The sequence below is a fragment of the Lethenteron reissneri genome, chromosome 15, assembly GCF_015708825.2.
Source record: "Lethenteron reissneri isolate LAM-NWPU_2019-01 chromosome 15, ASM1570882v1, whole genome shotgun sequence".
Lineage (NCBI taxonomy): Eukaryota > Metazoa > Chordata > Hyperoartia > Petromyzontiformes > Petromyzontidae > Lethenteron > Lethenteron reissneri.
The window spans coordinates 6,438,861-6,453,732 of record NC_083793.1 but is presented as its reverse complement, the minus strand read 5'-3'; the positions used below and the strand labels follow the sequence as shown (position 1 = coordinate 6,453,732).

Here is a 14,872-nt window from a genome sequence, read left to right as displayed (position 1 = left end):
GTCGCTCAGACACACCGACCACCACGGTCCGTCCCAATAGAAACACTCCGTGCGCACAGAAGACGCTCGCTCAACAGTCCCTACTAGCTCGGCCGATGCATCTCCTTTTCAGAGCGGGGAGACACAGAGGCACAGGAGGGGAGAGGGTGGAGAATTGCTTACAGCTTGGCGATGGCATTGCTTAACCTGCAGTTGGGACAGATTTCCATTTAAAGCTTTCGTGACTGCAGGGATTCATCTTCTTGGTTCTTTCGGTAAAGTCACGTAGAAGGAAAATAAAAAATAATAAAAATAAAACATAATAAAATAATTCTCCGAAACGTCGTGAGAATTATTTTATTGTTTTATTTTTATTCTTTTATTATTTTCCTTCGACGTGACTTTACCGAAAGAACCAAGAAGATGGGGCCGATTTGTCAAGGGGAGAGGGGGGCGCTTCAAAAGGCTTCGACCGATTGAGGTTGTGTGTGTGTGTGGTGGGGGGGGGGGTGGTCGCAGCAAGCTGCCGTGCCTTGTATGGGAAGAAGCGGAGTGGCCGTCAACAGGAACTGCTGCGATATATATAGAGGCGAGGGTTCCACTCTGCGCGTTGACGCCAGCTCCACTCGCCCTGCCCCGGCATTGCAATCCCGTGACATCACGGCTGGGGTGTGGTTCCAGCCGCAACGATTTCATCTTCTGTGCGTTAGGTAGCAACATAGATAATCTTTGGTTCTTTCGGTAAAGTCACGTTGGTTTTAAATAAAATACATTCAATCACAAGCGTCCGTCATCAGGTGGGACTGCCCCGAAACGTCGTGATTTAATTTATTAACCACCTACGTGACTTTACAGAAAGAACCAAAAAGTATGGATCCCTGCAGTCACGAAAACTTCAAATCTAGAACAACAAAGATTCCCCTCCCCCCTCGTGTAGCCTTCAACAGACGTTAGCGAGCGACTGTGAAAGCCGGCACGGCACACGAGGGGGCGGGTGGTCAACACCACGCCCGACCGCCTTTGTCTCCCCCAGTGGCGACGCTTGCACACCGCACTAGGTACTCATTTGAGGCTGAGTCGACCTAGGGGAGACCCAAGACGGGTTCGGATAATCGTCACTGGTGTTGGTGGCCGTGAGCGGTAATTGAACTGGGGTCGCCGGGTTCCTAGCGCAGCACACATACACACGCTGTCACCGTCCATGATCGATCCACTGCTAGATGACGAAATCACAAACCGTCGCCAACACTCACGATTCTTCGTCTTTTCCATCTATTGCATGGAGTCGATGGCACGACTTTACTTCCCCGCCCCCCATCTACTTCCATGGCTCTTCCTTTAGTGCAGTGGCTCTTCGCCCGTGGGTGCACGCACCCCCCAGGGGGTGTGAGATGTCCTTTCTGGGGGTGTGAGACATGCCCAGTAAATTTTCCCGTCTCTTGGGTATTTTCGCCAAGAATGTTCTCCACTTCTATTCGAAAAATGTCCATCTTTTCACCAATTTGCCTTTTGAATAAAATGTCCCTATCAATGTCCCATTCTTCCAACATTTGCAACTATTAAACCGCAAATTTCAGTATAATCGGAATATTTTCAAATTAACTACATGTGTTGTTCAATAATTGTGCCTTTTATCCGCAATTTTAACAAAGCGGCAATTTTTGCGCGGGCGATCTGCATCCGCACTTTCTCCGTTTCATACAATATATCATCCACTATCACAGATTATTGTATTCGGTAATTCATCGAAAACACAAATGAGGCACGGGCACGCAAATACAACGACTTTGTTTCATCAAACCCTATGCATTTATTAACATCATAAAAAATAAATTTTTACGATTGAAAAACCAAAACGGTGGCAGGCTTGCGGTCAAGATGAAGAAGCACTGCCCTGGTCACATCCACTCTCTCTCCCGCCTCGCCCTCGGTCCTCCCTCTAGCCCCATCATGGCCTGCACCTGCGACGTCTCCAAAGCCCTTCCAGCCGTATCTCCTCTGCAGCCCCGCTGAGGGTTCAAACCACCGGGCACTTGAGCGTGAGCCGATTTCATCGCTCCATCTCCCCAGCGGGATGACTCCGTTGGGCGTGTTCTCTCCCTTGTATGGTAGTACAGATGTTGAACTTCTTTCGCACCGTACGTACTCTAATCGGAGGTGCGGGGGGAAGGGCAACAAACTAAACACGAGAAGCAGTTCTCAAGAAAAGGCTGCCTGCTACTCCATCGTTATCCTTGATGATCAGCCGGTCATTCATTTATTCTCGTGACACAGCCTGCCCTGTTCCACCGTTCATGCTCGTATATATGATGTCTCTAACCTGCCGATGTTCTATGAGATGTTGCCTCCCTCGCCTGGTATGCAGGAGGTCGTGGGTACGATCGCCACCGTGGCGCGCACTGTATATTTGGAGTTTCTATGTCTCTCTCTCTCGCTCTCCGTGGCCGCGTGGACTTTCTCGTGGGCATCCGGTTTTGCCCTCAACATTTAGACACACGTTTAGATTTAGATTATTTGACTGCTATACATTGCCACAAAAGCCATTTAGTTGTGCTATCATTTGTGGCCAAGTCAAATCGGGAGGAGAGCTAATAGCCCAGTGGACTTTACCTGGTAAATAAAAATAATAAATAAACTCGTGTGTTCCTTTTTCTGTAGTTCTCGGCACATTTTATTATATAATGTTCAGCCTTTTTTTCCATATTACTAGTTTATGTCCACATTTCTGATCTATGTGGCATAGCAAATAATGTACACACCAAATACGGTACACGTGAATTCTTTAAAGTTTCACATTTATTCATACAATACATAGAGCCGTATACAAATGTTTCAAAATCATACTGGACTGACATGAGGTTATAATGGTTGCGGGTAACGCTCGGGGCGGAACCGTCGATTAATGTCCATCCGTGAGCTCATGAGACACGCATCGCATCGAGGATTAATGTTATTTTTTGTACACATTTTAAATAATGGGTTCACACATCATCCATGCAACCACTGGAGGTGCTACAATTCACTGCAACGCCGAAAAATGAATTCGTTCTTGAATCGAATTACAGAATCACTTTAAGGTAGGAAGGAGAATTAATCCACAGCTATTCAAAATTTCATGCGTTGAGATCTTACATCATAAAAGCATGTTTATACTTTAAGCATGTGTACTATAAGTCGCATGGATGAGATAGGTGGAATATAAATCGGTCATGCAAGGAACACATTTTCCAAGATTTACCGCAATGCGACAAACTAAACGCAGCTCAGATTTCCGGCTAATGATGATGTATCGGTGTGCTAGAATATCACAGATAAGTTTATTATTTTCCTCATTTTCATTCTTTCATGATATCTCAGCCGTAATAGAAGCGCGACAGATTTTAACGTCTCGGGCGAGCGAAAGATAAATTCGAATTTTAACGCAACAGACAGCGAGGGGATTTGGGAGCACATTTCTTAGACCCCACCCCCCACGCAACCACTGCTGACACTAAACAATGCAGAATTGACTTCGTCAGAGACTGCGGTGTGCGTCTGATCGCGTGCTGCAAACGTCCTCACCGTGCGTGGGAGAATTGAGGGCTTGAGGGCACGAGTTGCAAAAATAACTCAGCCCCAGATCCGTCACCGCAACGTGATCCTGGCGATTTGTCATCGGTGAAAAGTCCAGTGCGGCCATCGTGAACCGCGCTTGGAGTTCACTTTTCAAATATAACTTAGGGGCCGTCCATAAATGACGTCACGCAATTTTGGACGATTTTTGACCCTCTCACCCCCCCTTGTCACACGGCGTCACAAAAAGTCAGACCCCCCCCTCAAATATGACGTCACAAAGCTCTGCCCACCCTCTCCCCCCCCCTCAAATTGCTTTAAACTATTGTCATTGTAGTGCGTATTGAATGTGCCGCTCCACTTTGATGTTGTAAAAAATATTTATTAAAAAGTCTATTTTATTAAGTAGAACGTGTTGTCTATATTTATTTAAAGTTGCGCATTTTGATGTGACGTCACATTTCTCAACCCCCCCCCCCCCCTCGTTACACATCGTCACAAATGTCTGACCCTCCCCCCCCCTAGGTGCGTGACGTCATTTATGGACGGCCCCTTAGGGCCGACTGATTTGGCACTCATTTTGGAAGCACAGACTGAAAATACGTCACCGCCGTCATTGTTAGCACCGCCCAAAGCCAGAAATATAAATGTAGTAGATATATTTCAGCTACAGGTCATTGTGAATGATGATGGTGGTGGTGGTTAAATATTGTTTAGGCAACTTGTGTGCATGTGTGCGTATGATCAAGAACAGTGGCAGATATTTGAACCCCGGTGTGTTAACATCAGCATTGGGGAGACAAAGGCGGTGGGGCGTCATGCTGCCACAACTGCCTGTGTAAGGCTATATGGGGGGAGAGGGGTGGTCTTTGTGTATCTCCGTGAGCTTTGTACAATATATTTCAAACATGGTTTCATTTAGACACTTTTGAACGCAAATTGTTGCTGCTGCTACTTCTGCAACATCATCTGCGTATGGTTGCGATCAATAGTGTTGCCAAAGTGTTAGGTTCTGCATGACTCTGCCAAACGCACATCGTTATATATATTTTTAATAAAATGTAATGTGCGTTAACACATTCCTTTTGAGGGAGCTGGTAGGAACGTTGGGTTGCTCGGTCAATGGCCAGGGTCAACGGCGGCGTGGTATTCCGCAAATATGGCCGACTGTGAGGGCGGGCACAAGCCGGCGTGAGTAGGTTAAATGTTGAGTTTCATAAGGGCACCACGGGGTGACCAGCCTCTCCCCACCCAGCCCCACCCCTACCACCCCCCACCCAGCCCCACCCTCCCCACCCAGCCCCTCCCCACCCAGTCCCTCCCCACACTCCCCACCCAGTCCCTCCCCACCCTCCCCCCATCCAGCCCCACCCTGCCCCACCCCACCCTCCCCACCCAGCCCCTCCCCTCTCCACCCAGCCCCTCCCATTTTTGGATGCACAACAGACGGACGGACACAATAATCCCTTGTGGGCTGGTGGAACCAGGTGGTTCCTATCAGTATAAATGCCGCAAATTGTACCCGTAACGAATGCTACAACATTTCTGGAAGGCTCATCCAGGGCACGTGGGTGGATCTGGCAGACCCCTCCCTCAATCGGCTTCAATGGCCACGCCTACTCAGCCACTAGCCCCGCCCACAGCGCCTACCGTCCATAGGCCCCACCCACTCCAATATTACTAAACTATTTTTATTTTACCAGGATAAGGCCCACTGGGATGTATAGCTCTTTTTCAGAAGCAAGCTGGCCACAAATGATAGCTCAACGAAGTGGATTATCACGTGGAAATTCATAGCAAGCAAATGTGGAGGGAAAAACCGGAGGACCCGGAGAAAAACCCACGTGACCACGGAGAGAGAGACACGCAAACTCCAAATATACAGCAGGCATCAGGGTCGGGATCGATCCTACATCATCCTGTATACCAGGCGAGGCAGTTAACATCTCGCCACCGTAGTACCCAACTCTGCCCACCACTACTCGAGTAGCCCTCACCCTTTGCCCACATCATGGGTCAAGCATGAGGCCAGAAATGTTTAAACCGGGGGACAAAAATCCCTAATTTTGCAAATTGCTTCGGGACACCGGGATAGACTGAAACCGAGACTCACGATCATCATCAACCACGGTCAATCCACCGCTGGATAAAGGCCTCCACCCAAACCACCGCCACAGCCTCTCGCGAACCTGTGGTGTAACGCTCCGCCTGGCACCTTGACACGACAACATTGCCCCCGGGCAAACCCAGCACGAGTTGGCAGCTTCGCCCAACGACTCCTCCCTCCCTAGACCTTCTGCTTGCTCGCCTCCGCCGCTCCGACGCTGGTCACGGCGAAGAGACGAAGCCCCGAGTAGAAGACCTCGTAGCGGTGCTTCCACATGATGTAGCATGTGAGCAGGCACACAATGGCGAGCAGGAGGTTGAGGGCGACCTGCAGGAGCAGGAACGCCTTGAGGCTGCCCGTCACGTCGGAGCAGTCGCTGACGCCCGCGTAGCGCACGACCCGCGCGATTGGGTCCCTGGGGTCGACGCGGCACTCGCACGTGCCGTTGCGCGCGTTGAGCTGGCAGCTATAGCGTGTGAGCTGCGTGTAGTGGTGCCCGCAGAAGGACACGGCCAGCAGGCTCAGCGCCATGCCCAGCACGCACAGCAGGAAGTACGTGATCTGGCCACGGCGGTTGAGAGAGAGGTAGGGGAGGAAGGGAGGAGGATGAAGAACGCACAAAACGGCGGAGCGATCCAAACAGCTGTCACGCGTCGCGAGTGCCCAGGGTAAATGCCAGGTCCAGCAGCGGCAACGCACATGATTGTGCATAAGGAAGACAGTTTTCAATCAGTGCGTATTACCTGCTATGACATGGATAAGACTTTGACGAAACAAGTGGAACACATGTTAAAAGTGTACAAAGAAATGTGGAGAAGTGCACGATTGAAATTGCACCGAGACAGAAGGAACATATGGATTAGTGAACATATACATAGCCTAGAGAAATAGAGGCATGTTAGTGAAATTTCTCTTTTAATTATAAATAAATAAATCTACATTCGATGTAAAACATACACGCTCACACGTAAATATACACACACGGAACATTTAAAATAAGTGCATTCATGCGTCCCATGTGACATATTGTTGATTCAAATTAAGACAGACTTATCCTTTGTATGTGTGTATGTCTGTTCCACGTTCCGCATAAAGCATTGATTACATTTTTGATAGATGACGTTAAATTGAATCAACGCTCTCTGTGTCACGTCCGACGTGTTCTGCCTGATGAAGACCGTTTGTGTTGCGATCGAAACGTCGTGGTTTTTTGCTTAGATTTTTTTTTTTATATCGATGTGACTTTATCGAAAGAACCAAGAATACGTGTTAACCAATCATCAGACGCGTGCAGCATGTAACAACCTCATTCGTATTTAAATAATGAATATTGGACTACGGTTTAGTGGCATAGCGTGATTCGTTTGGGGACCCTGGCGCTACAAATTACATTGGGGTGGGGGCATGTCTAATGTAACCCCCCTAATCACAGCCCAACACCCGGGGCCTGTCTGGCCCCGTGGCTCCTGGTGTAGTTACACCACCTGCGCACTCGACAGCGCACGTACTTTTGTGCAGAATTGTAGCGAAGTGTCCTCCTCCGCCTTGTAGTTCACGCACAGCACGACCAGTCCAATGATGGCGACGATGCAGACCTGCACAGATAGAGAGAGGATAGGGGGGGGGGGTTGAGCCAGAGGTCGCAACCGAGTACCTGATACCCGTACCCTACCCAATACCCAGCTACCCGTACCCAGCCGGGTACGGGTACGGGTAGCCGTTTGCGACCCTGGTGCGGCCGGGTACGGGTACGGGTAGGCCGTGAGTCACTGGTGAGTAACCGTTTGTCACTCATTTCGGGTAGGGTACGGGTACGGGTAGGGAACGGGTACCCGTACCCGGCCGGGTATGGGTACCCATTTGCGACCCTGGTGCGGCCGGGTACGGGTAAGGAATTAAAACCCGTTTGCGACCTCTGGGTTGAGCACAGCCCGTTCGGTAAGAACGCCACGTGCCCCATCTGGGATGTGCCGAGCGTCCGTCGTTCATCCGCGACAAACCCCGCCATCTGGAGCACCATCGTCCCGCTAAACGTTAGCAGCGTTCGATCTCCGCCGAGTTCTAGGAGGCACTCGAAGGCGACGAGACTCTTATCGCCTGGCTCTCAAGTAACACCGAGCTTGACTCCACACCTCGGGTCATTTGTCCGTGAATTGTTGTGCGTGTCATAAATTGCATCCTCTTTGTTTTTATCGGTAAAGTCACGTAGGTAAAAAATTAAAATAAATTAAATCACGACGTTTCGGGCGCAACACAAGCGTCCTTCCTCAGGTGGGGACAACTTAGCGAAAGCACAACCGCTTACCTACGTGACTTTTCCGAAAGAAACAAAGAGTATGAATCCTTGCAGTCACGAAAAGGTCAAATCTAGAATACATTGCATCGTTTATTATTTATATCTCCCAACTTAAACGCACATCACCTGCTCTGAAGTTATTATGGCATGTGCAATGTATACAGAGGCCAGGTGATGCAGATTTTAAAATATGGGACATCCATACGGCCTTAATGTTCTGGGATGGGGCAGAGTGCGGCTAGAGCGCTGTTTTAGCAGTTTAATTGTAAAGCGCTTCAATTGTAATTAAGTTTAGCAGGCTAACAAATGGAGGGAACCCAATTTGAATGCAATTACAATGAATTACCGCGCGGTCTCGTTTTGGCTGCCAGATGTGGTATAAATGTCTCCTGCAAATTGGTCCACCGGACTCATTGACACGTGACCGCACACACAGTTGTCTCTAATCACAGTTGAGTCTCGTCCAAACTGAGATGGGAAACCAGATTAAATGTAAATGCTTCCTCCCATTAATGCAACACCTGGTGATAAAATAGCCACCTTCGACGGTTCGGGGAAATGGTTCGTTCTTTGCCCCTTTCCCCACCCAGTTCTCCTTAACGATGCTAAAAAAAATTCTGCTCCGTCCCAATGACTCATAATAAGAGTGAATTGTTCGATAAGCCATCAGTCACTCTCATTGGCCCACATAAAGAAATTGTAACCACATTAAAGCAATGGCATATGTTACTGTACGTTGAACTTCTCTCGCACCTGCATTTTCCATAAATATGCTAAATTCCTCTGATATGTAAATTCCTTTGTCAAGGCGCTCCTCTAACCCAGTTTAAATATACGCTGCCAAGCTTGGTGGTGTTCATTCGGACGCTGTCTTTCCGACAGCGCTGTTCTTCACCTGAGGACGGCTGCTTGCGTTGTGGCCGAAACGTCGTGAGAATTTTATTTTATTATATTATTTCCCTTCTACGTGACTTTACCGAAAGAACCAAGAAGATTCTTTGGCACCGTGTGTAGCCAACCGTGCTCATCAGAAGTGCGGGTACTGACAGCAGGCGAAGTGTCTGGTCCGGGCACGTGTACGGCGAGTCTTGACGCGTGCTGCCGGCGTTTTAACCGAGTGCTTGGTGATCAGAGGCAGCATATAGGAACGTCTCAAGTGAAGACATTATCAAACCTTGAATACATATTAGTTTATGTTGCAATGCATACAGTATTTGATTACGTAAGGGGTTGTCTGCCAAATATCTACTGAAAGGTAACGTTAATTTAATACACTGTTCATCTGTAAAAGGCTCTGTGCATATGTATTTAAGGAGCCATTGCCACACCATCACCTACTGCCCACCTATACTGGGCAACGGTCAATAGAATTTAAAATGACTCGAGGTGTCGTCTTAAGATGGACAAATACATAATAATTGGATGTTTTTACCAACTTAAAGTTGTTGGTACAAATGGAGTTTTGCCATTTCAAGTTTTCACCAACAAGTATAATTTTTGGTCTGCGCCCATGTTCATATGGTGAGTAGAGATGAGTTTTGTGAATGAATAAATTGATGATGTAATTTAAAATGTGTATTTTAATGGATTTAATAATACGATTATGCAGCTGCACGCTATAAATCGTGTTTGTAATAAGACGGTTTTGGAGATGCTTTAAAATGAAGTCTGCGAGTCAATAACGAGTTTAATTGTAAAACATTGTTTATAAATTAACATATGTATGCATGGCATGGGTACAGTATTGTGAAGAAAATGAATATTGTAACGCTCATAGTTTAATTGTTTAGTTTAACAACTCCAGACTGCTATTGTGATTAATGCACAGAGGAGCGAGTGTTCAAACATAGCTCTAACTCATTTGAACCTATTAATAATTTGTTGCCAAGGCTTTTAATAATACATCATCACCCCTTGTGAATATGAAGTTGCCTGCCAACACAAAAGGTTCAACACTCAACTGGATTACATTTTTAAAAAATATCCCTGGCCAACCCATTAGCAACACACACAAACACATTTGAAACAATAACTTTAAACGTCAAAATTCTCTATGATAACAAAAAAAATCAACCTGAATCCGCCTGATCTCATCTGGTCTCGAAGGGGTTGGATGGCTGACCGCCAGTGTGCACACCACGTGATGTGCTGTGCCTGGGGGCTGCATGCTGGCGGTTCGATGGCGGCACAATAACGGATCCTTAAATCCACGTGTAGTGCGCTCAAAGTCGAACAACGGTTTCCGCCTGCAGGTGATTGTGTGCATTGGGTGTTTGAATTGAATCCATCTGCACCGTTGGCTACGTACGGCGCGAAAGAAGTTAAGCGTACAATACGTATGTGCGGAGTGCTGAGTGTTCGATATCCCTTCATATCCGCGTGCGTGTTCTCTCTGTGTGCTGCGGTTTCCTCCCCCAACACTTGAAGCCGAAAAAAACTCTCCGATGGCAATGACCAAGCTTCACCAATGCGGCAGCACCCTTCTGAACAGGAGTCTTGAGACTCCGTGAGGCATTTGGGGATAAATAAGGGGCAGCGTCACGTATGGAATTATCTGAACTGTGGCTCTATTCCACGAAACCACCATTTTTTCGCAGCATTCTCATGATTCTTTTACCAGTTAAAAATTCTACCCCATCCCCTCCCCCAGAACGAATTTGTCGCGTAAATCTACGCTCAAATATCATACTCGTTATTGTTAAACTCCCAAGCAGCCGCGCTGCTCATGAGAACTGTGAGACGCAAACATCAGGCGTTTATACACTTCTCCAAATCAGCCCACGGGCAAAAGTATATTCAGATAGCTGCGTGCCCGGCTCAGTCCATTATTAAACCACCAGGATTGATTGCACTGACGCCACGTGCTGCGAAGTGTCAGGAGTAATGGCCAGCCCTGCTCGTGGTCAAAATAGAAGCGGGTCGTGCCGTGAGTCTGCACGTAAAGAACGAGCGAGATCATGCACGCCGTGTCAAGAGAATGAAGAGCCGGTGAAGATTATCCCTCCCTTGGTTTCGATCTTCCGTAAAGCAAACAGGGGGTGGGGGGCAGAGCCCCCTAAACCGCATCCCTGCACAGACCGTGGCACAAATGGGAAATTAAATTTAAAAAAACTCTCCAACTGAGCGGTTTCGGTCACCCAGAATAAGCCATGAAACATTTCACGACTCAACGCCCGATTCATAAATACAAAGGAGGCATCATCACAGCGATTGCACGACTCCGTTACTCGTGATGCAATGCTCTGCCTCAAGCTTCTCGATGTAAACTTGGAGCTGTTGCTCGACACACGATTAGCACGGTTGGCGACGCACGGTGCAAAAGAAGTTCAACATACATGCGTAGAACAACAGCAAACAATTAAAGACACAGATCCCCCGTGTAGCCTTAACATACTGTGGGGGCACGTGCTGTTAGCGAGCACCTATGAAGGCCGGCACGGTACACGAGGGGGTGCTCCCACACCGAGACACACTTTGTCTCACACACACAGACACACACACACTTTGTCTCACACACACAGACACGCACACAAAGACAACGATCCCCGTATAGACATGCCGTACTGTATAGAAGGTTGCAGCAAGTAAAGTTAGATAGTCCCTATTGAGACCCGCACTGCGCCCGAACACACACAGCGTGAGAGAGTGAGAGAGTGAGTGGGTGAGAGAGTGGGTGGGTGGGTGAGAGAGTGGGTGGGTGAGAGAGCGAGTGCGTGAGTGGGTGAGAGGGTGGGTGAGTGGGTGAGAGAGTGAGTGGGTGAGAGAGCGAGTGTATTAGAGAGTGGGTGAGTGGGTGAGAGGGTGGGTGAGTGGGTGAGAGAGTGAGTGTGTGAGTGTGTGAGAGAGTGAGTGTATTAGAGAGTGAGTGAGTGCGTAAGTTAGAGAGTGAGTGCGTGAGTGGGTGAGAGAGTGAGTGTATTAGAGAGTGAGTGAGTGCGTGTATTAGAGAGTGAGTATATTAGAGAGTGAGTGAGTGTATTAGAGAGTGTGTGAGAGAATGCGTGAGTGTGTGAGTGAGTGTATTAGAGAGTGAGTGCGTGCGTGAGTGAGTGTATTAGAGAGTAAGTTAGTGTATGAGTGAGTGAATGTATTAGAGAGTGAGTGCGTGTATTAGAGAGTGAGTGAGTGTATTAGAGAGTGAGTGAGTGTATTAGAGAGTGTGTGAGAGAATGCGTGAGTGTGTGAGTGAGTGTATTAGAGAGTAAGTTAGTGTATGAGTGAGTGTATTAGAGAGTGAGTGAGTGTATTAGAGAGTGTATGAGAGAATGCGTGAGTGTGTGAGTGAGTGTATTAGAGTGAGTGCGTGCGTGTGTGAGTGAGTGTATTAGAGAGTAAGTTAGTGTATGAGTGAGTGAGTGTATTAGAGAGTAAGTTAGTGTATTAGAGAGTGTGTGAGAGAATGCGTGAGTATGTGAGTGAGTGTATTAGAGAGTAAGTTAGTGTATGAGTGAGTGAGTGTATTAGAGAGTGAGTGAGTGTATTAGAGAGTGTGTGAGAGAATGCGTGAGTGTGTGAGTGAGTGTATTAGAGAGTAAGCTAGTGTATGAGTGAGTGAGTGTATTAGAGAGTGAGTGCGTGAGTGAGTGAGTGTATTAGAGAGTGAGTGCGTAAGTTAGATAGTGAGTGAGTGCGTGAGTGGGTGAGAGAGTGAGTGGGTGAGAGAGTGAGTGCGTGAGTGAGTGTGTGAGTGTATTAGTGAGTGAGTGAGTGTGTGAGTGAGTGTATTAGAGAGTAAGTTAGTGTATGAGTGAGTGAGTGTATTAGAGAGTAAGTTGGTGTATGAGTGAGTGTGTGAGTGAGTGTATTATAGAGTAAGTGAGTGCGTGTATTAGAGAGTGAGTGAGTGTATTAGAGAGTGAGTGAGTGCGTGTATTAGAGAGTGAGTATATTAGAGAGTGAGTGAGTCAGTGTATTAGAGAGTGTGTGAGAGAGTGAGTGAGTGTGAGTGAGTGAGTATATTAGAGAGTAAGTTAGTGTATGAGTGAGTGAGTGCGTGTGCGAGTGCGCTGCGCTATTACGGGGATGCCGGCCCAGTGCGGAGTATCCCTGATCGCCAGAGGAGCCACACCGAGCATCACGAAGGCCACCACGGCGATGGACACTCCGAACAGCAGCTGCAGGATCGCGGCGAACAGCGGGAAGCGGCAGCCGCAGCACTTGTACAGCTTCTCCTCTTCCTCCTGCTGCTCCTGCACCTGTACGCGTGCCCCGGAGCTCTGTGCACCGATGGGTGAAGTATGACCTTGTTGCTGGTGGGGTCCCTTGTTGTGGTCAAGGCCCCCGCCCGGAGCCGAGGGGGTGCTGGGCTGAGTCCCCCCGACTCCTCGCTCCTTGCCCTTGGAATTGGACATCTTTGTCCGTGACAATCTCCTGCAAGTCCGCTGGAGATGCGCTTCAACCTTGCTAGGCTTTGTTGTTGTTGTTGTGGTTGTTGGTGGTGGTTGTTGATGTTGCTACGCGCTTGCTTGCTACTCCGCTCTGACTTTCACGCGCGGACAAAAACCAACTCGCCACGGCTAAAAATTCCAAAACTTAAATTCCAACTTTTTTTTTGTCGGGGCTGGAGGGAGAGAGGGAGGGAATGTCCGCGAAGTGGAACACAGCAGCTTAGCAGACGCGGAGGCTGGCTGCTGAATCTGTCGAAAGCCTCGGTGCTTCTTCTGCCTGTGAGAGAGAGAGAGGCAGAGTGGAGGAGGAGGCAGGGCAGAAGATGCGACGGGAGCGCCGCTGCCTAGCGGATAGGCGGAGGATGGCTACAAATTTCGCGGCTGGATTGTTGACAACCCCCAATCGCGTCGGCGTGGAGAGAGGCACCATGGGAGGGAGACGGCCACGAGTGAGAGGAGAGATGATGGAATGGGGAGGGAGAGAAGGACAAGGATGGGGGTGGGAGGGTTGCCTTGCCACGGAATGTTTTCGCGTTACGTGTTTCCCATATGCGGCGAGTGAGCCAGCCCAGAGCCTCTGGTGCAAAGACATTGGATAGGAACAGGAGTTGGTGGAGGCGTCAAAGTCTGCACTCGTCTGCACTGGGTGTGGGGTTTAATTTAAACCCCATGACGCTGCCGTGGTGCAATGGATGCTTAAACACACTGAGGTTGCAATCTCGTGGTTGCTTGTTCGATCTGCCGGCTCGGCATCTTAAACAGTGGACAAGTTTTCTAAGCCTCTGTCCAGCCAGCAGTGTTGTGCGTTTCCTTGCAGTCGCTGCTACGTGTCACGATGTGTTACTTGCCTCGCCTCCGTAGAACATGCGAACGCAATGTTGTTTCTCTCTCTAAAGCAGTGGCTCTTCGCTAATTGTGTCAGAGGTGGGGTCACTGTCGCCGATAGGGCATCATCATCGGTGTGAGGGCCACCACGCATTCTAAACCATCGGGGTTTGACAGCACGTTCTGTTTACGTGACAAACCTTACTAATTGGCTGTGTCGGGTGGTGGCGGGTTTAACGGCACATTTATATGAGAATTGTTTTTTTACCCTTTAATCTGGCAACAAAACTGACACCTTTTTTACGAGGAGTCATGTTTGCATAGACCACAATACCTGCAGTCATAATGTTGCTAGATTAAATGGTAAAAAAAACAATTATCATATTTTTTTACTGGCAAATGAGGTACCAATGGACACATTTATAGTTATGCGATCTCACCCAAACCAAATCCAAAAACTAACTCTTATGGACAATATTGTTCGCGAAAGCCTACTGCGTCATTGGTACCTCATTTGCCAGTAAAAAATATGATAATTGTTTGTTTACCCTTTTATCTGGCAACAAAACTGACACCTTTTTTACGAAGAGTCATGTTTGCATAGACCACAATACCTACAGTCATAATGCCAACAAAAAACATAACTCTGATAATGTGCACTGTCCTTGAAGTTGATTGGTCCACACCCGAGACAGCTTTCCTTAGAGCCTAGTCTAGTGCGCCTTT

At 48.1% G+C, this 14,872-nt stretch overlaps 1 protein-coding gene across 1 annotated transcript; it reads right to left on the bottom strand.

The window, feature by feature from the left end:
• Positions 1–4,940: 4,940 nt before the first annotated feature.
• SSPN (sarcospan) lies at positions 4,941–13,817 on the bottom strand. The gene is made up of 3 exons (XM_061551915.1): positions 12,953–13,817; positions 7,147–7,233; positions 4,941–6,199 (listed from the first exon to the last, which is right to left on the bottom strand). The coding sequence occupies exons 1-3, from the start codon at positions 13,283–13,285 to the stop codon at positions 5,819–5,821; spliced, it is 801 nt and encodes a 266-aa protein (XP_061407899.1). The 5' UTR covers positions 13,286–13,817; the 3' UTR covers positions 4,941–5,818.
• Positions 13,818–14,872: the final 1,055 nt, after the last annotated feature.

What these genes read in the sequence shown, in the direction of transcription:
- SSPN (XM_061551915.1), bottom strand. Translation starts at nt 13,285, where the DNA reads ATGTCCAATTCCAAGGGCAAGGAGCGAGGAGTCGGGGGGACTCAGCCC. An exon ending in CGCACTGGGCCGGCATCCCC is followed by an intron (nt 7,234 to 12,952) that starts GTAATAGCGCAG and finishes CTATCTGTGCAG; the next exon opens with GTCTGCATCGTCGCCATCAT. An exon ending in CGCTACAATTCTGCACAAAA is followed by an intron (nt 6,200 to 7,146) that starts GTACGTGCGCTG and finishes CGCCGTGGCCAG; the next exon opens with ATCACGTACTTCCTGCTGTG.